Source organism: Penaeus chinensis, chromosome 7 (genome assembly GCF_019202785.1).
Source record: "Penaeus chinensis breed Huanghai No. 1 chromosome 7, ASM1920278v2, whole genome shotgun sequence".
Lineage (NCBI taxonomy): Eukaryota > Metazoa > Arthropoda > Malacostraca > Decapoda > Penaeidae > Penaeus > Penaeus chinensis.
The window spans coordinates 42,930,787-42,948,286 of NC_061825.1; the positions used below are offsets into that span (position 1 = coordinate 42,930,787).

The 17,500-nt window shown below is 35.2% G+C and overlaps 2 protein-coding genes across 3 annotated transcripts in view; one reads left to right on the forward strand and one right to left on the reverse strand.

The window, feature by feature from the left end:
- Positions 1-332: 332 nt before the first annotated feature.
- LOC125027195 (tRNA (adenine(58)-N(1))-methyltransferase catalytic subunit TRMT61A-like) lies at positions 333-4,874 on the reverse strand. 2 transcript variants are annotated; one of them, XM_047616117.1, is made up of 7 exons: positions 4,814-4,874; positions 2,402-2,512; positions 2,027-2,245; positions 1,601-1,744; positions 1,227-1,436; positions 949-1,071; positions 333-686 (listed from the first exon to the last, which is right to left on the reverse strand). In XM_047616117.1, the coding sequence occupies exons 2-7, from the start codon at positions 2,486-2,488 to the stop codon at positions 366-368; spliced, it is 1,104 nt and encodes a 367-aa protein (XP_047472073.1). In that variant the 5' UTR covers positions 2,489-2,512; positions 4,814-4,874; the 3' UTR covers positions 333-365. The 2 variants fall into 2 exon arrangements, with proteins under 2 accessions (XP_047472073.1, XP_047472074.1); XM_047616118.1 differs by having other exon boundaries at positions 4,818-4,865.
- Positions 4,875-11,187: 6,313 nt separating this feature from the next.
- The window catches only part of LOC125027123 (endoribonuclease Dicer-like), a 31,500-nt gene continuing 25,187 nt past the window's right edge, over positions 11,188-17,500 (forward strand). Inside the window, exons 1-2 of the mRNA XM_047615962.1 lie at positions 11,188-11,247; positions 15,671-15,752. Of these exons, the coding sequence (XP_047471918.1) occupies positions 15,750-15,752 (3 nt within the window). The 5' untranslated portion in view covers positions 11,188-11,247; positions 15,671-15,749. The remainder of the gene's footprint in view (positions 11,248-15,670; positions 15,753-17,500) is intronic.

Sequence of the window (17,500 nt, forward strand, 5' to 3'; positions counted from 1 at the left end):
AGGTAATGTATAGGGGTTAGATCAAGTGAAGGATAAGGAACTGGGGGGGGGGGGGATACAAATAACAGTAATACTATTTTCATTATCAATAGTATGGAGCAGACATTTCATAGCTACAGACAAATTTAGTGTAAATTCTTTTAAGTAAGGTTCTTCCATTCAGTTCATATAGCTTTTTTTTATCACCTTTTACTTCTCATCACTTGTCATTTACTTACAATGGACAGGGGTATAAGAATAAGTATAATGTAATGTAATTTGCTATAGCTTTCAAGTTTCTTTATTACATTAATTACCCATACACTTTTCTATGAAGTGGTAAATAAAATGCATTTTAAAGAAAAGAAAAACTTTAATAGCTGTTCTTACTCAGCAGAATCACAAGGGTTATTAATGATTTCAGGTCTTTTTAAGTCAGGTGGAATAGTTGCAAATGTAAGGAACCCAGTGTGTCCTGGCATCTTCAGTTGTGTAACACCAGTGCGGAATTTGATATCATTAATTTTTTGTACGGATTCAATTTTGGCCTGGTTGTTCTCTTTTTCTGTTGGTATTTCTTCATGATTATTTTCAAATTTGTCACTGGCGTCTGAAGCTTCTTCCTCTTCATTATCATTATCAATCTTTTGTTTCTTTATGACTTCTGGTTCATCCTGAGCAACATCAGGATCTTGGACTTCAATTTTCTGTAGATTGGAGGATATAGAAATAGTTTATGTACATATATGTATATACAGTGATTGAATACACTGCTATTCAAAATCTGTGAGAAAATATAAATCCCACATATGACATGCATTCCAAATGCAAGGACATTGGAACAGCATGGCAGGAAAGATATTAAAACATATAATTATAATTTGGCATTACAATATACAGTATATCAGATTCATTGGTCTTGAGACTACAAATATACATGGCAGCTACAACAACCAAATCCATATCTACCTTTTTTGTTCTAGAGATAACAGGGAGTGAAATAGTTTTAACTTGGAATTCTCGAGCTAAACATTCTAAAGTTGTTACTTCTCTTAGTCCTATTGATTTCATAAGTTCACATGTTCTGCTCACCTGCAAAAGATATATATACACAGTTATTCACCAAATTGGACAGCAAAGCTCTCTCCTTTTCTGAAGTCTTTTACTTTCTATGTCACTACTTTACATCTGTTTATAGATATATATACTGATCATTTATCAAACCACAAACAATTAATGCAGCTTACTTGTTCTATACATGGAGAGAATGAACATATCCTGCCACCAGCATTTTTGATTGCTCTCACACCATGAGGAATTGCTTCCCATGGTTTAGGTAGATCTAGAAAGACTGCATCTGCTTCTCCTTCAATTCCCAAGCCTTGGGCACAAACATCTCGATGTGTCACTGTCACACGATCACCAAAGCCATGGCGAGTAAACTCTTCAAGAGCAACCTATTAAAACAAATTTTAAGAGAAAGTTTAGTTCCTATTAAAATTATCATTACAGTACTACAAAGTTGGAAGATATAAAATAGCTCACCACAAATTTTCAAATAAAAGTAACATCTAATTTTGTCAAGCATGTATTTAAATCTTGATTTTTTGAGGCATATTACCTGAACTCTTTCTTTGTGAAAGTCACAAGTATGCAATTTTCCTGTTGGACCAACAGCTCTTAACAAAGCATGAGACAGTGATCCACTCCCTGTACCAGCTTCACATACAACTGAGCCAGGGCCAACTTCCAGCTGTGTTAAAACCTGAAGTACAAAAATATTAATCATATCAATAACAATATTACTCTCTTCTTGACAGTTCCTACTTTTAGTACATGTTCTAATATAAATATCATATCATAACTGAATTGATTGTCATTACACTTCCTATTTGTTCTAGTGTTCATTACTCAAACCTTAAACCTCATTCTTATGTTTTATAACAACTACAGATTTATAATGACTATATACTTAAGATCCCTATATATGCATTTGATTTATAACTGTCAATTATTCTCATTCCTAAAAAACATTTTACAGTTTTACCATGGATATGTCTGGGGTGTAGAGAATCTGTGTACGATGAGGCAGAGTGATAGTCCATAATTCTGGTGTTGGGTACAGTACATGTGCCCAACCCTTTGACAAGCTCACTTTGGATCCAAACTTTTTACCAATTAGATCAGTAACCTTCAGAGAGCCATATTTAGTTTGGAAGACATTGTCAACCAGTTGACCATGCTTATTGGACACTTTTGGTGTTACCTGGAATATACAATGGATTAAAGGTCATTAATCAGTATGGTCTTATTTTTTTCAAAAAGAAAAGGGTAATCAAACATTCTCCCAAATGTAAAAACAAAAATTAATAGATAAATATGTACTGATATAAAATATTGGATTCATATTAATCACACTTACCTCCAGAGCATAGATCTGTGAAACATTGATGTACAAAATAACAGTATCTCCTTCTGATATTAATTCCCTGCACTCACTGAAGCTCATGATTCACTAGTATGTTTCTTGAAGCTGGAAAAGGGAAAGAACATGAATTCATTATCCAATGAAACTCATTCATGAATATTCCCAAATTCTAGTAATCCGTTTTTGCTAATTGTTTGTAGTTATGAGCATTATATATCTATTATCATGGATTGTAAGGTACTATTAGCAATGTCATACAATTTTCCAGCTAATTCACAAATGGCTAAATATTATAAAGATAGCAAATAATATACCACACTTTTAAAATACCATCAGTAAAATCTGGTCTGTAACAGAAGTGAATCAAAATATAAATGCAAAAGAAATTCTAATAAACTAAATGGTAAATATTCAAAACATAACTGCAATAAGTAATACTGTGGCATCTGCACTGGCATATTGGCAAAGGTCAATAAACCTCGCCCAGGTATATTCAGCAACTTTGAGACTGAACTGACAAGAAATTGATCAATTACTTCTCTCTTTTCTCTTGCCTAAAAAGATTATACATGGAAATATGCTTGGCTGAGGCCATGCCAACAATTCTGGTCTTGGTAGTGACAACATAAGTTTGCAGACTAAAAGAGTGATTTTCTTTCTCCTTGTTATCTTATAAACCTAAGAGAGTTGTTTTATTTATTTTGACAATTAATTATTCTTTAGTCTACCTCATGGTCCAATTTTGAACATAATAGAGTAAGGTGATATATGGTTGCAATATATTTACCAAAAGCTGGCCTTTTGGGAGGAAAAACACACAAGTGAAGAATATCCATGAGAATCATATTTGCAACACAAGAAGACCGAGAATATTTCCAGTTTCATAGAGATATGGTACTTAAAACTTTGCCTGTAATAAATAGAATACCAACATTTCAGAAACTTTATATATGGCATTTCTCGCAAAAAGTCAACAAGAAATTTGTGCAATACACAAATAATAGGTTACATAATGATCTCACTAAAATAAGAACAATCTAATGACACTATGGGATGGGAAAACTACACTGGCTGATACATGAAATTATCTTCACAGACAAAGAATAACATCATAAAAAAAAAAAAAAAAAATTTAAACAAATAGCATGTGGAGAAAGACTCCATGGTTTTTGGGTGGGAAACCAGGAACAATTTTGGGGGGACTGAGTATCTGGTGAATGCTGTCATTTTGATGGAAGTGAACAGATCCATGCATATAATACTGTAAATAATAGTAATAAAAAATAATAAATGCAAGGTTGGGTGGCTGATTGGATAAAAAAAAAGTTTGGATCCAGTGACAGAGACTTTACAGGACACATTCATGGAAAAACTAATATCCCAACTCCACATCACAAAAGTTGCCATAACTGGGTATTATGGGAAAATTTGCAATTATTATTAATTTTTTCAATTATCCACAATAGAATCTTTTTATTTTCCAGTGCAAATAACAAACAAAAGCATTAGTAATGTTTACAAAGTGACCATATCCTTCTAAGATAATGCCCCTATTACTCCAGCCACTTCAGAGAAAAACATGCACATCACCATCTAAACCAACTACCTTTCTAATCCCAATCCAATTGCCGTATTTCCTAATCTGGGGCTCCTCCCCTGGACCACCACCCAAGAGTCTTGGACTTACTCTCTATGCGGCATTTGTCAAAACTTATTTTCTTATTTTTATGTTAGTTTAAGTCTAAACAGATTATTTCATGTAGTAGAGTGCAATTTTTCTCTCTAATTATTGTAGTGCCATTACATTTTCCTGTAAATTTACTGAAGTCTTACGTATTGCACAACTTTCTTATTATCAACTTGTGAAGATAGTACCATAGATGAAAAGGGTTATTTTGTCCATCATGAGCAAATTTTACCATGTACTACATGGCTGTGGGAAATTGAAATCACACCAAAGGAACCAGATTATTGATAGGCAGATTAGTAAAGGTTCCATTGTAAATGTTTTCCATTTACTGTTGACTTCCACGTTTCCTTACATCAAAGCAACAAGGTTAAAGGACTAGCAAAGCCAGCTGTGTTAAACTTCATACCACTAAATTCACTTACTTGGCAAATCAAAAAAATAATGCTACTTGTGAATCTCTATAAAACATTGCTTCTGAATTACATATTCATAAATAATGACGTATTTTAAACTAATCTCACGACTCTGCTCATCCAACATGAGGAGGAATTCCGAGGCACATGTTCTGTACCACCGAGATTAACTCGCTTCTCTCTGACTTCATATAAATTCAACCTTCCTTACGTAAAAAGTTCAAGCTAACATCAAATAACTCTGTGAATTGTCAGTCTGGATATATCTGGGCGATTTAATATGTACAAGTATCTTTAACTTACGCACTGTGGTATAAGTACGAACTCAACACATTCCAAAACACACGGCTTTCAAAGTACTTTAAATCCCCATTATATAATCAAGATCCAGTAGGCAATGTCATCTAGTATTCCTTCCATATTCAACAATATTTTCTATGCTCATTTCTTTTATCTTAATTTAAAGTTTTTTACGTAAATATACGAGGCACTTTAGTTTATATTATACATATAAGCGAACATATGTTGACAATATGAAATACGTACCTAATTTATCACGTACACACACACACACACACACACACACACACACACACACATACAAAATTCACACACCCACACATACACACACACACACACACACACACACACACACACACACACACACACACACACATACATACACACACACACACAAATTCACACACCCACACATACATACACGCACACACACACACACACACACACACACACACACACACACACACACACACACACACACACACACACACACACACACACACACACACACACACACGCACACAATTTATTGACATCATAAATATCAAAGAGGAGATGGCGTAGCTACTGGCATTAGCATCACGCATATATCATCTGTAGCCGCTGTCATCAGCAACAGTATGGCATGGCTGCTGGCATCAGCATCACCCGTATATCATCCTTTCTAGGGCTCCAGATGGCGGTTTCTTCATGGATTGCGATAAGGATAATGCCATACTCGTGTTCCTCCGTGTTGATATAATTGCTGAATTTTGCCATGTCCTAAGTTTTGACGTATATAGGGAAGGAAGGACGTTTCACGAGGGGTGGCTATCATTGGTTTATAAAGCAGTTTGAGAGTGAATACCAGCTTGAGAACACGTACATAAGGACTGATCTGAGAACTTCTCTTAAAGACCTTGACCGTTCCCGCTATGTGTATGTATCATACACATTTATGTATAGATGTAGATATGTGCCCATGTATATTGTCGTTTACTTTAAGCAATGTGATGTAATGACACTCTTAGCAAACAGTAAAATGTATTATTTCTGTAGTTGTAATATTAAAAGTACTGGCAGAAACTTGTAAGTGAACCTGAATCGAATTGTGACAGTGGCTATGATTATTATTGTATTAGTTTATGATTGATATTTTATCGATTACAGGTTTGACCGCATTCCAACAAATAGTGAAGCAGTGGTGTCAGTCACCTTGAATTGCCACAAATAATCTGATCGCGTGAAATGGAGTTTACACGCGAAGGGATATAGTAGCCGTTGTCACAGAAAGAGGCAGCGTGATTCATCAGCAGTGAAGCGAGAGCTAAGTGCCAAAGAAAGACCAATGTTGCCGTGGAGAGAAGAGACAGATGGAAAGATCGAATGGCAGTGAAAGTCTACGGATATAACACGCAGTGTTTAGCGAGGAGTAAAAACTGCCGTAAACAAAAACACGTATGTAAACACAGTGGCAAAAGCAAATCAACGTATTATTTTTGTATGATGTATGACATGTTTTTATATTACCATGTACAATTACAGTAGTCACAGACTACTGTAATGTGTCAGATGTATGTAAAACTGTAATCATGATTGCCCACGCCTGAGCTGATAGCCTGGGTGGTAAATAAACTTAATTTACTTACTTAGTAAAGTGCTGCACCTGTACAGGTTACGTTTGTCATAAGGTATTCTGCCTGGTTCCTGGACGCGCAGTCTAATCATCCATATTCCGAAATCAAACACTGATAAATACCGCCCAATTTCATTAACCTCGTGTGTATGCAAAGTTCTATAAAGGATAATTTTGAACAGACTCAATTACAGGTTACAAAGGTAAATCATCTCATAGACTGTGCGGATTTCTCTCGGGACGTAGCACACAGCATTGCTTTGCAGAGTATTTCTCAAGCTCTAATCTAGAGAAGCACACTGTTTTTCTTGATCTTAAGTCAGTTTTGACATGGTAAACAGAGAAGTTATCCTAAAACAATTAGTAAGCTTTGGTATCCAGGGTAAATTATTGAGCTGGATTAGAATGTATCTTTCGAACAGATCTGCAAGGGTCTTGTTCAGGGGAGTGAGAAGTTCCACTTCATAATCTTTTGAACTTGGGACGTCACAGGGAGGAGTTCTCAGTCCTATGCTGTTCAGTGTCCTCATGCACAAGCTGGTGGCAGATATTCCACTTGGGGATGGTGAATCCATTATATGCTATGTTGGTGATATATGTGTCAGAGCATCATCACAAGAGAGGATGCAAATAATTATCGACAAACCCACAACAAGGGCTCATGAGTGTGATTAGTCATCTCCGCTGATAAAACAATGGCCTTCCTTCCACCCTTGTATCATACCCTTACCCACTTTTCACATAGGTGACCAGGAGCTGTGTCATAAGTATAAATATCTCGGGGTGGACGTAAATGATGCAGACCTGATGCAGACCTGTCCTTTCTGTAAAGAAGAGACTCTGGGAGAGATTGAAACCGTTGAAAGTTCTTGTCGGAAGAGAACATGACATCAGTGTTAAGCTTGCTCGACTGTTTTACTTGGCTTTTATAAGGTCATTTGTAGACTATCATGTTGTAGTGTAAGGAATCAGAAATAAATAGCTTGAAGGTAGTGCAAAATGAAGCTATGAGGATTATCCTCAGTGAGAACACCAAGGATAGTGAACATGAGATCAGAGCTAAACCTACCATCCACTTATAGAATGATATTTATTTTCACCATATTTGGGGTCAAAGCTCTGAGGGAACCCTTGTATCTTTTAGATTTTCAAAAATAACTGTAACATAAAATCACGCAAGCAGACGTGACTTATCACACACATACAGATGGAGATATCTGAAAATGCCATTCCACCAGCAAGTGAGGCTGTCCCGTGTTATGAACAGCGAGCTGCAAGGGAGTCAAACCATTCAACCAAACCGCCAGGTAACCAGCCATCCATGCAAGGTATGTACCCTGGAGAAAACGATGGCCTCAGTCAACTGATAATAAGGGTCGTGGATGAATATATGAGATATTTCAGCCATCCATGCAAGGTATGTACCCTGGAGAAAACGATGGCCTCAGTCAACTGATAATAAGGGTCGTGGATGAATATATGAGATATTTCTGAGCGAGATAGTTGGTCTGAAATGAAGGGACACAACTCCACTTTGAAGGCAATGAGAAAATGAAAAGAGGAAGCATGAAAAAATAAATAACCACACGGAGGTCCGGGGAAAATGCAAAAGAATTCGTCCGGCGAACAAGAAAGGTGATGGGTCTTTAAAGGGTGAGGTACTGAACAGTAGGCATAACAGCGCGGTAAGGAAAACGACGGGTCCTCATGCAGTGAGGAAAATGACGGGCCCTCATGTAGTGAAGAAAATGACGGGTCCTCATGTAATGACGAAAATAACGGGTCTTCGTGTGGTAAGGAAATTAAGTGAACCTGAATTGAATTTTGACAGTGGCTATGATTATTATTTTATTGATTTATCATTGATATTGTATTGATAACAAGTTTGACCGCATTCCAATAAATAGTGAATCGAGTTACCTTGAATTGCCACAAATAATCTAAGCGCGTGAAATGGCGCTTACAGATGGAGAAAAGAAACAGAAAGGACTCAAAAAGGAAAAGGGGGTGGGTAAGTGGAAAGGGAGGGGAAGGGAAAGGGGAGGAAGAGGCGGGAAGTGGGAGGGGAAAGGTGTAGAACTTGAAGTGGGAAGGGAGGAGGGAAAAGTAGAAGGAAGGGAGTAAAAGAGAGAGAGAAAAGTACTTTTCTTTTTCCGTGGGGTATCCACGGGTCCCGATAGTAATGGATAACTACTTAGAGCCAGGTTCTTCAATGTGCAGATCGCTAGCTAGTGGTCAGTTATCGCCAAGACTCACAGACAGTATATATAGAGTAGATATATAAGAAATATAGTGAAAGTGTATATATAAGAACAGGAAAAACAATATTATTTCGCGAAAGATACAGAATAGATACAGAATACAGAATAGCCATTCATAATACTGATGTTCTACAATGTATGTTATTCATTTTATATTATATATCTAATTATGAACATTCTCAATAAGTTCGTCTGGTGGTGAATCAGTATTGAGAGCCCCCCATTTGAGTGATAATTTGCGCACCTAATACAGAGTAATGATATACAGAAATATGTAAATAAATTTGGCAACCGTGTAAATATGCTTTGCTAAACTGGTAACAATGAACATATACCGTGTAAATATGCTTTGCTAAACTGGTAACAATGAACATATATGTGTCTTTATCATTACTGAAAACATGTGACCCTACTTCCTACTTCGTAATTGTATTTGCTCACAGCATTAGTCAACACATAAGTGCCACAATTTGCTCCAAAGTGGTTGATCACTGCAATATGCCAAAAATGCCCAGTTGCGGTATATCCCGTTCCCGCCACCGCAGGGATCAGGACCAATCAGTATCAAGTTTTTCTTCCCATCTCTTAGCTATAAAATAATGATACTTTTGAAGAAAGAAAAGGTCTTAACCAGGTGGGAACTGCTTCCGTGATTGAGAGCATAATGCTCTTCTAACAAAGTAATTTGGTTATTTGGTCCTTCTATTCTTAATGATTCAGTGACGCTCTTTAAGCAAGTGAAATCCGCTTCTCACAAGCTTTGCGCGAAGCAGACAAGCAAACCATTTGAAAAAAAAAAATGTATATCTTTTACGGGATAGTTTTATTTGCACTTATAATTCCTTCCGATCATTTACTGGAGTGGCGAGCACTCAAAAGGACCGACGGCATGTATTATGTGATCATTTTTTACACACACACACATATATATGTGTGTGTGTGTGTGAATACATACATATATATATATATGCATATGTACACACACACACACACACACACACACACACACACACACACACACACACACACACACACACACACACACACACACACACACACACTATCCCGTGTACATAAGCACGATTTAGATATAGACCGCGTGGCTGTTTGCCACGTGGCTTGAAGTCCAGTGGAGAACCATCGCTTCAGTAAGGACTAGCTGACAAATTCATCTGACATAGTTTAGCCTTCAGTCGTGCCCCAGTCCGCGGGCTCAGGTCATCTCAACCCCCCCCCCCCCCCCCCGGCTCGGCACTTACCCAAGACTCGTCTCGTGTGTTACCATCACTTGTACTCCTCCGTTATACTCCTATGACTACCCAATAACCAATGTTTTAAAGGTCCTTTACAACCTTTTACACACACACACATACACACACACACACACACACACACACATATATATATATATATATATATATATAACTGTGTAACTTTTTTAATTTGACTGAGACACATTCATCCATGTATTTTTTTTATGTTTTATATCCCGTTCAAATTCAATCATCCGGCAAGATTTTCAAGAAATGTGTATGTATATGTGTGTGTGTGTGTGTGTTTGTGTGCGCATGCGTGTGCGTTTGTGTGTGTGTGTGTGTGTATGTGTGTGTATGTGTTTGTGTGCGTGTGTGTGTGTGCGCGTGTGTGTTTCTGTGTGTGTGTGTGTGTATGTGTATGTGTGTGTGTGTGTGTGTATGTGTTGTGTGTGTGTATGTGTATATGTATGTGTATGTGTATGTGTATGTGTATGTGTATGTGTGTATGTGTGTATGTGTGTATGTGTGTATGTGTGTATGTGTGTATGTGTGTATGTGTGTATGTGTGTATGTGTGTATGTGTGTGTGTGTGTGTGTGTGTGTGTGTGTGTGTGTGTGTGTGTGTGTGTGTGTATGTGTGTATGTGTGTATGTGTGTATGTGTGTGTTCGTATGGATGATCATTAACTTGAAAAATATTAAGACATGGGGAACATCTGGGTTGTCATTAGTCTAATTAGTTAGTCTTATTTTTAATTCAATTTTCATTTACCGCTTAATATTATTTATGGAAACGTACCCAACAGTCGTTACTCATTACCCTATACTCAAATATCGGGAGTAAAATCTGCAACAACGGTCACCTTCTCTGATGATGATGGCTAAGTGAATATCAAATATAAGGAGTCTGTTGTCTTACTTTCAATGAAAACGCTGATTTTTTTTGTCTTATGTTTTTTATATAGCAAAATGAGTGTATTTGCTGAGCTTTTTTAAATGACATTTGCTATACCTGAAAATGGGCAGGTTGGAGATGTTTTTGCTCAATATACCAGGGTTATGAAATAGGCTTGCTTATATCACTATAAAAGGGAAGGAACTAATTTAATATTTTCATATTATTCAAGAAATAATTTATTTAACATAGTTATAAATATGATACAAATGTATTGTCAGTGTGAAGCCAATATCTTGTCAGTATGAGAGAATAAAGTCAGAAAAAAATAATGTATACAAATCGGAAATAGCCTTGTATTAGACTTGCTTGGTGGGTAACTGTGGAACGATAAGTATATACGATATGTAGGTGAGTGTCAATTAAACCCATTTTTTTCGATTAGACGCAGAATTCACAGGTTCCTGACAGACAAGTACAGAATTAGGCATATACGTATATATGTGCACACAGGCCATGAGGCTAGGTAAGCAGGTGTGGAGGGATGGTCGTTGTCAGCTGTGTCAGTGACCCGCACCTTTACAGTCCATGCTTCGGAAATTTCGGATGACTTTATATGGCAGGGAACACTATTTTGTTGGCGGTTATTTGCAACGTTAATGAATATGTGTATGTGTGTTATAATGATATGTGGGTAAAGATGTACCCTCGGGTTGAGTTGTTCCGTTAACGGAAAAGATGTCAAGATCTTATTTTTTTTATTTTTTTTTTTATTTATTTGTTTATATATTTACTTTATTCATTTATTTATTTATTTTGCCTGAGTGTGCAAGATGAATTGTTATTTCGCAGATGAGTGTGCATATATTGTTAGTAATTGTGATGATTGGTTATGTGGGTGTTTGAAATTTGATTGGGTATGTGTTACTGAGAGCAACACACCTCCAGAGACGGTTCCAAAACCAGGGTATACATGTGAATCCAAACCTAACCCCTGCCTATATTTATTCCCTAAACAGAGGGCAAACCACCCTTTGCCCTCCTATATTGGCATTTTGTGCCAACTTGCAGAAAACAGATATTAAGAGCTCTGGCTGTGAGGGTCTTGTGGATTTCATCTCTGAGCGTTGATATGCAGAGGCCATTTTCTGCAGATGTAACCGTGTTGTTTTCTACAAAAAAATTTATGCTCTATATGATGGCAGTGTCCATTTCCCTCTATCTTTTTGCATTGCTCTCAGTAACATGAACCTTTGATTGTCTTTATTATATAACTTTGTGATATTGTTCAGTTTGCAATGGCAGTGGATGGAAATAATGACTTAGTCTACACTTTTAATAATATGTGCCATGCCTACTGTAATGTAAGTTTATTTATTGTATTTACACATAGATGGCTCTACAAGTGCAAGTGCTCTATAAGTCACCAAGGAGTCATTTATTAGTGCTACCTATCTCACATGTTTACCCTTTTCCATGACTTTTGGAAAGGGTCTTTTTTATTATTTCATTGTCTTAAATTTTACCAAGATTATAACAATAATTTAATAATCATAACATCAATAACAATAACAGCAGTATTGATATCAATTGTATTAAAATGAAAAACACAGTTACCCGCCAATTCAAGGAATGGGGAAATCAGGATTGGTAACTAGGATCTACTGATAGGCTCCTTGGTGGTAGAGACATCTGTATGTAGCAAAATTCACAAAAAAATACAGCCATCTGTATGTAGCAAAATTCACAAAAAAATACAGCGAGCAAAACGTAAATCTGGGGTGGTTGGGTTAATGATTGTCTAATCACAGGATTTAAGAACTCCATGTAGCATTTGTTGTGCTTTTGTTAGTTAAACAGGAAGAGCTTATATTATGATTATAATCTACAGGTATGCTTTGTATGTTATATAAGATAGTGGCTGTGAATATGTATTTTAATTTTTTTGTCACAGGTCCTCTGAAAAAGAGGCTAATACTCTGAAAATCTTAAAAATTAATGAGAATGAAAACCAGTTCTTATTTGTGTAATAAATGTTTATGGTGTATTACAATTCTAGATAATTTATAAAGTGAAAAAGAAATAGTTGTGTGGTATTTTCTTCCCATTCTTGTCTATTCTGTTAAGAACAAGAATATTTTGTGACTGGAATTACATGATTTATATAATTAGTTTACATTTGTCACAAAGGTCTGGCTACACACTAAAGCCTCTTATGCAAAAGGAATGGTCATGACATTGAATTTAGGCTTACCTGATATATAATTATTATTATTTTCCATATTATTGTGACTAAAGTATCAAATATATACCAAATTATTATGTAATCATAATGGTATCAGAGGAATTCTAAAAATGCGGGTTTCTAGAATGGTTCTTTTTCCATGTTATTTTATATAACAGACCAAACCAAAGTCAGACTGCAACAAGTTATATTACATAGTACACCTTTGAGCTTTTTTTTTTTTTTTTTTTTTTTTTTTTTTATGTTATGTTAGTATTGTAGACTAAAAGATAATAATAAAAAATAACCAAGAAAAAGCTACTAGTCTACTAAAATTAAAAAAAACAACTTGCAAAATAAATAAGAAAGTCAAATTCAAAGTGCTGAAAGACATTGATTACATCACTATATGAAAATGAAATGCTGGAATTTGTGCCTTCTTTGCTTATTGGCTAAGTCAGTGTAAACAGACCTTGCAGTTCAGAAGATGGCACTTGGGAAAGTAGTATGTGTGCTATTATCTTTTGTTTTATACATATTCATATGTAATTTCATAATATAAAGTACCCTTACATTTAATTAGTTTTAACTAATTACTCCAATCTATTCACACTTAACGCTCTATAAAATTGATGTCAGTGTATGGCACAATGATACTTGATTCACCAATGCCATTGGGTACAGGAGACGTGTCACTGTGATGTTGCGTAAAGAACTGGTGAAATGTTTTGCCAATGGTGTGACTTTTCACACAAACAATATGGGGATGAAATTGAAAGACTGAATTGGTGCAGGGCTATGGAGTTGTTTTAAAAAAACAAACATTAGAATGACCCATATCTACACCTTTTTCTTCAAGCAGTAGCAGAGCTCTACCATCCTTTGGTTAGATTAAGTGTATCTTTATCTTTATTTTTGGTTTTAGTATAAATGACTGCAGTGGCTAGGGAAATACAGCAATCGGTAGGGGGACTGTGCGCATAGGCCTAGGATTAGGAAGATTTCTGTGAGCCTTAGCTAGGGAAGTACAGCGAAAGGCTTGAGAGACACTGCAATCAGAAGGTTTTCAGTTCGTACCGTGATCTTTGTAGTAGTTTATTTATATAGGCTGGGGTTCATTTGTTCATTCATCCATGCAACTCGGTGAATCTTCTGAGTCTGAGTCTTTGCTTTTTTTACTTCGGGTTTTAAATTTTTGCAGTTTCATTTACTTTCTAAATTACCTTCAAATAACCTTAGAAATATGCTCCCAGGATTGTAGGGGACAGGGTGAAAAATATAGGAAAAAACAAACTCTCAATTTCCTCTAGAATTAACAATATGACCAAACTTTGTTTTATTTATTTATTTATTTATTTATTATTTATTTATTTTTTTTTTTTTTTTTTTAATAAAAGAATGTATAGTCAATTTATCACCCTTTCATTAACTTGGAAACTATGTAGACTATCCAGAAGCCAAAATTTTCAGCTTCTGGAAGGGGGGACAACTTAAAAAATTTAGTTTTATTTATTTATTTATTTTTTATGATTATAATTATTATTATAATTGTTATTGTTATAATAATAATTATTATTGTTTGTTATTATTATTATAATAATAATATTATTATTATTATTATTATTATTATTATTATTATTATTATTTTTACTGATACTTTAATTTAAAAATGTTAACACGAGCTTATTGACAAAATATTTTCTCGTTTCTATATCAAAAAAGTCTGAAGCTGCATGTCAGTTAGATTGATATGGGCACATGTTAATGAGACATGATTTTCAGAATAGCATATTTTCTGGTATTTATATAGGCAGTCTTCAGTTCAGATCCGTTTGAAATGTCCTTTAATCTTTAACCCAATACCTCTGGAATAATTTATAGTTCGCTTGGCTCCTGCTCTGGGGAGTGTGTGCGTTTGCCTTGGCTTATCTCCTGAGCCTATTTCACCACTCTGCACCAATAAAGTGATACGATACAATACGAAATATATATTAATTGTTTTTGCATATTCAGAGATGCATGATATTCATTTTACTTACTAGATCAAATTTGCAGTAACCTGACTATGTATATTAGAATGTGTTTCAATAGACTATGTGTGTTACACTTGGTGTCCAAGATGGAATGTAGTTTTACTGAAGGAAAAAATACGATTTTCTGATTTTCGTAAATCTTAATATGGAATAAGAAGTTGTGTACAGTTATATACCACAGCTTCAGGCTTCCCTATTGCACATCATACTTCAAGTCCACCACACTAGCAGAGTGCTATTTGACAATCTGAATAGTTGACATGAGGAGACTGATCATGTAAACTAGAGTGATGGTTACTTGCAGTTTGACAGCAGCAAGAGAGTGTAATGTTTTGGTGTATGAATGGCATAAAATGCAATGCATGGATCATAGTAAGAATGTGAATGACCTGTCACCCGGAGCCATATTCTGAAATGTACTATGAGTGTAGTTAGAGATTATATATCTTACTGTATATATTCTTTCAAGTACGAAGACAGATAGTGTAGAGTTGTAAATGTATGTATTATAAAACTGCTGATTATACCCTTAACTTTATTTTTTAATTAATTTTTTTTATACTTTTGATCCTTTCAGAGTAGCAGCCATGAAACTGTAGGAAAGATGATGTATTCTTTCCAATAATCATAAAATATTTCTGAGCATCAGGTTCATTATGGTAAGTTTTAATATTTTTAGTTCTCTCTTTATTTTCCCTCTTATTAGATCTGAAGATTAAGGTGAGGTTCCTGAGGTATGTTTTTCTTAATATATTAAGGTGTGTGATAGATTTTCAGTAGATTAAAATCTACTTGAAAGAAGAAAGAAAATAGACAAGAATTTATTTTTTACTTTTTGAGAGAGAAAATGCTTTTTATAATACTAGTATTTTGTAGAATTTTTATTATTTTCTGTACTTTGGCCAAGTTATACTCCTAATTTGAATTATCCCCTCACTCCTCTCTGCACTCTTCCTTGTTCCTCGATGACAAAACTAGTCTTTACATTTCACTCTCTCATTTTGTCTCACATTCCTCTAACTGTTATTGCTGTTTTTGTTGTTCATCTTTCTTCTCCTCCTCTGTTCCCTCTCTTTCATCCTCCATTTTGACTCTTTCCCTTGACCCTTTTTAAGCAGTTGTTACCCTATTCACCCTAAAGAATAGCCAAATACTAGTAATCTGTAGATGCTTAAGTCATTACTATAACCGTCTCTATGAGACAGACAAATTTATGTAGTATCAATTTAACACAACTGTTTCATCTGCACAAGGGTTCGCCACAAGCCAGGAACCTTCCCCAGGTGTGTGGAATTCTGGAGATCAGGTTTCATGGTTGCCACTTGTTGTTTTCTGGATCTTCTCTCTCTGTCTTTCCTTTCTCTTTCTTTCTTCTGTTTACATGTTTATGTTTTGGAATCAGCTTTGTGGTGCAGACTGCTATTTTTCTCTTTTTTAGAGGAAGGTCAGGGAAGAGGAGAGTTTATCTTGATTGATAATGGGTAAGCTTGTATGCAAATGTATCCATATTATTAAGGATATCATGTTTCATAAGGGATTAATATCAGTTCCAGAAGAACTGAGATTTTTTTAAAACAATTTTTCTATGTTTTAGTATTGTTTGAGGTGAATATCCACTTTTATTCTATTCAATTGTTAAAAGATTGAAGATTTTGGAAAATTAATTTGTAAAGAGAAATTAATAGTCTTTTATTCTGGGTTATTCCTGTATTCAGGCTTGACAGGTGTAATCCTTCCTTTGGATATCATGTGATGTCAACCAAGTCAGTCTGTCTGTGGCATTGCACTGCTACACATCCTGTTGTGTGCTCTCTGCTGTGATTTTGGTTCTTACACGGTTTTGGTACTTGTTTAGTCAGGCTTTTAGGAGTTTGCACAAGATATTGAGAAAATGAGACGTAAACGTAAGGTAACACTTTTTCCCTTTTATTTATTTTGTGAGTGTGTGAGATTGTGTTCATGGGTCTTTTTTTTCCTGTTTAGAATTTTCATTCCTTTAAACCCATTGCTGCTGGGTATGGCATATCCATTCATGCCATATCCAGTGTGATTTTAGTTTATTAATTGTATTTATGTAATGTTGGCTTCAGAAGACCTTAGTCACCATAAAGTGAAATATCTTTATCCCACCTGTTTACCTATTTCCTTGATTTTTGGTAATTTTTTTTATTGGTATTAGTATTGTTCACTCAATGCTGCCAAGAACAGGTAATGTTCTCTGTAGTTTTGTTTTGTGACATGTCTACACATTTAGATGACTCCACATGCTCTCAGCCACCAAGGAGGCCTAAGTGACCTCCTGATTTACGCTTTCCTTAAGCTATTGGGAAAAAATATATCAATGCTGTTATTATCATTATTATTATCATTATTATTATTATAATAATAATAATTATTATTATAATTA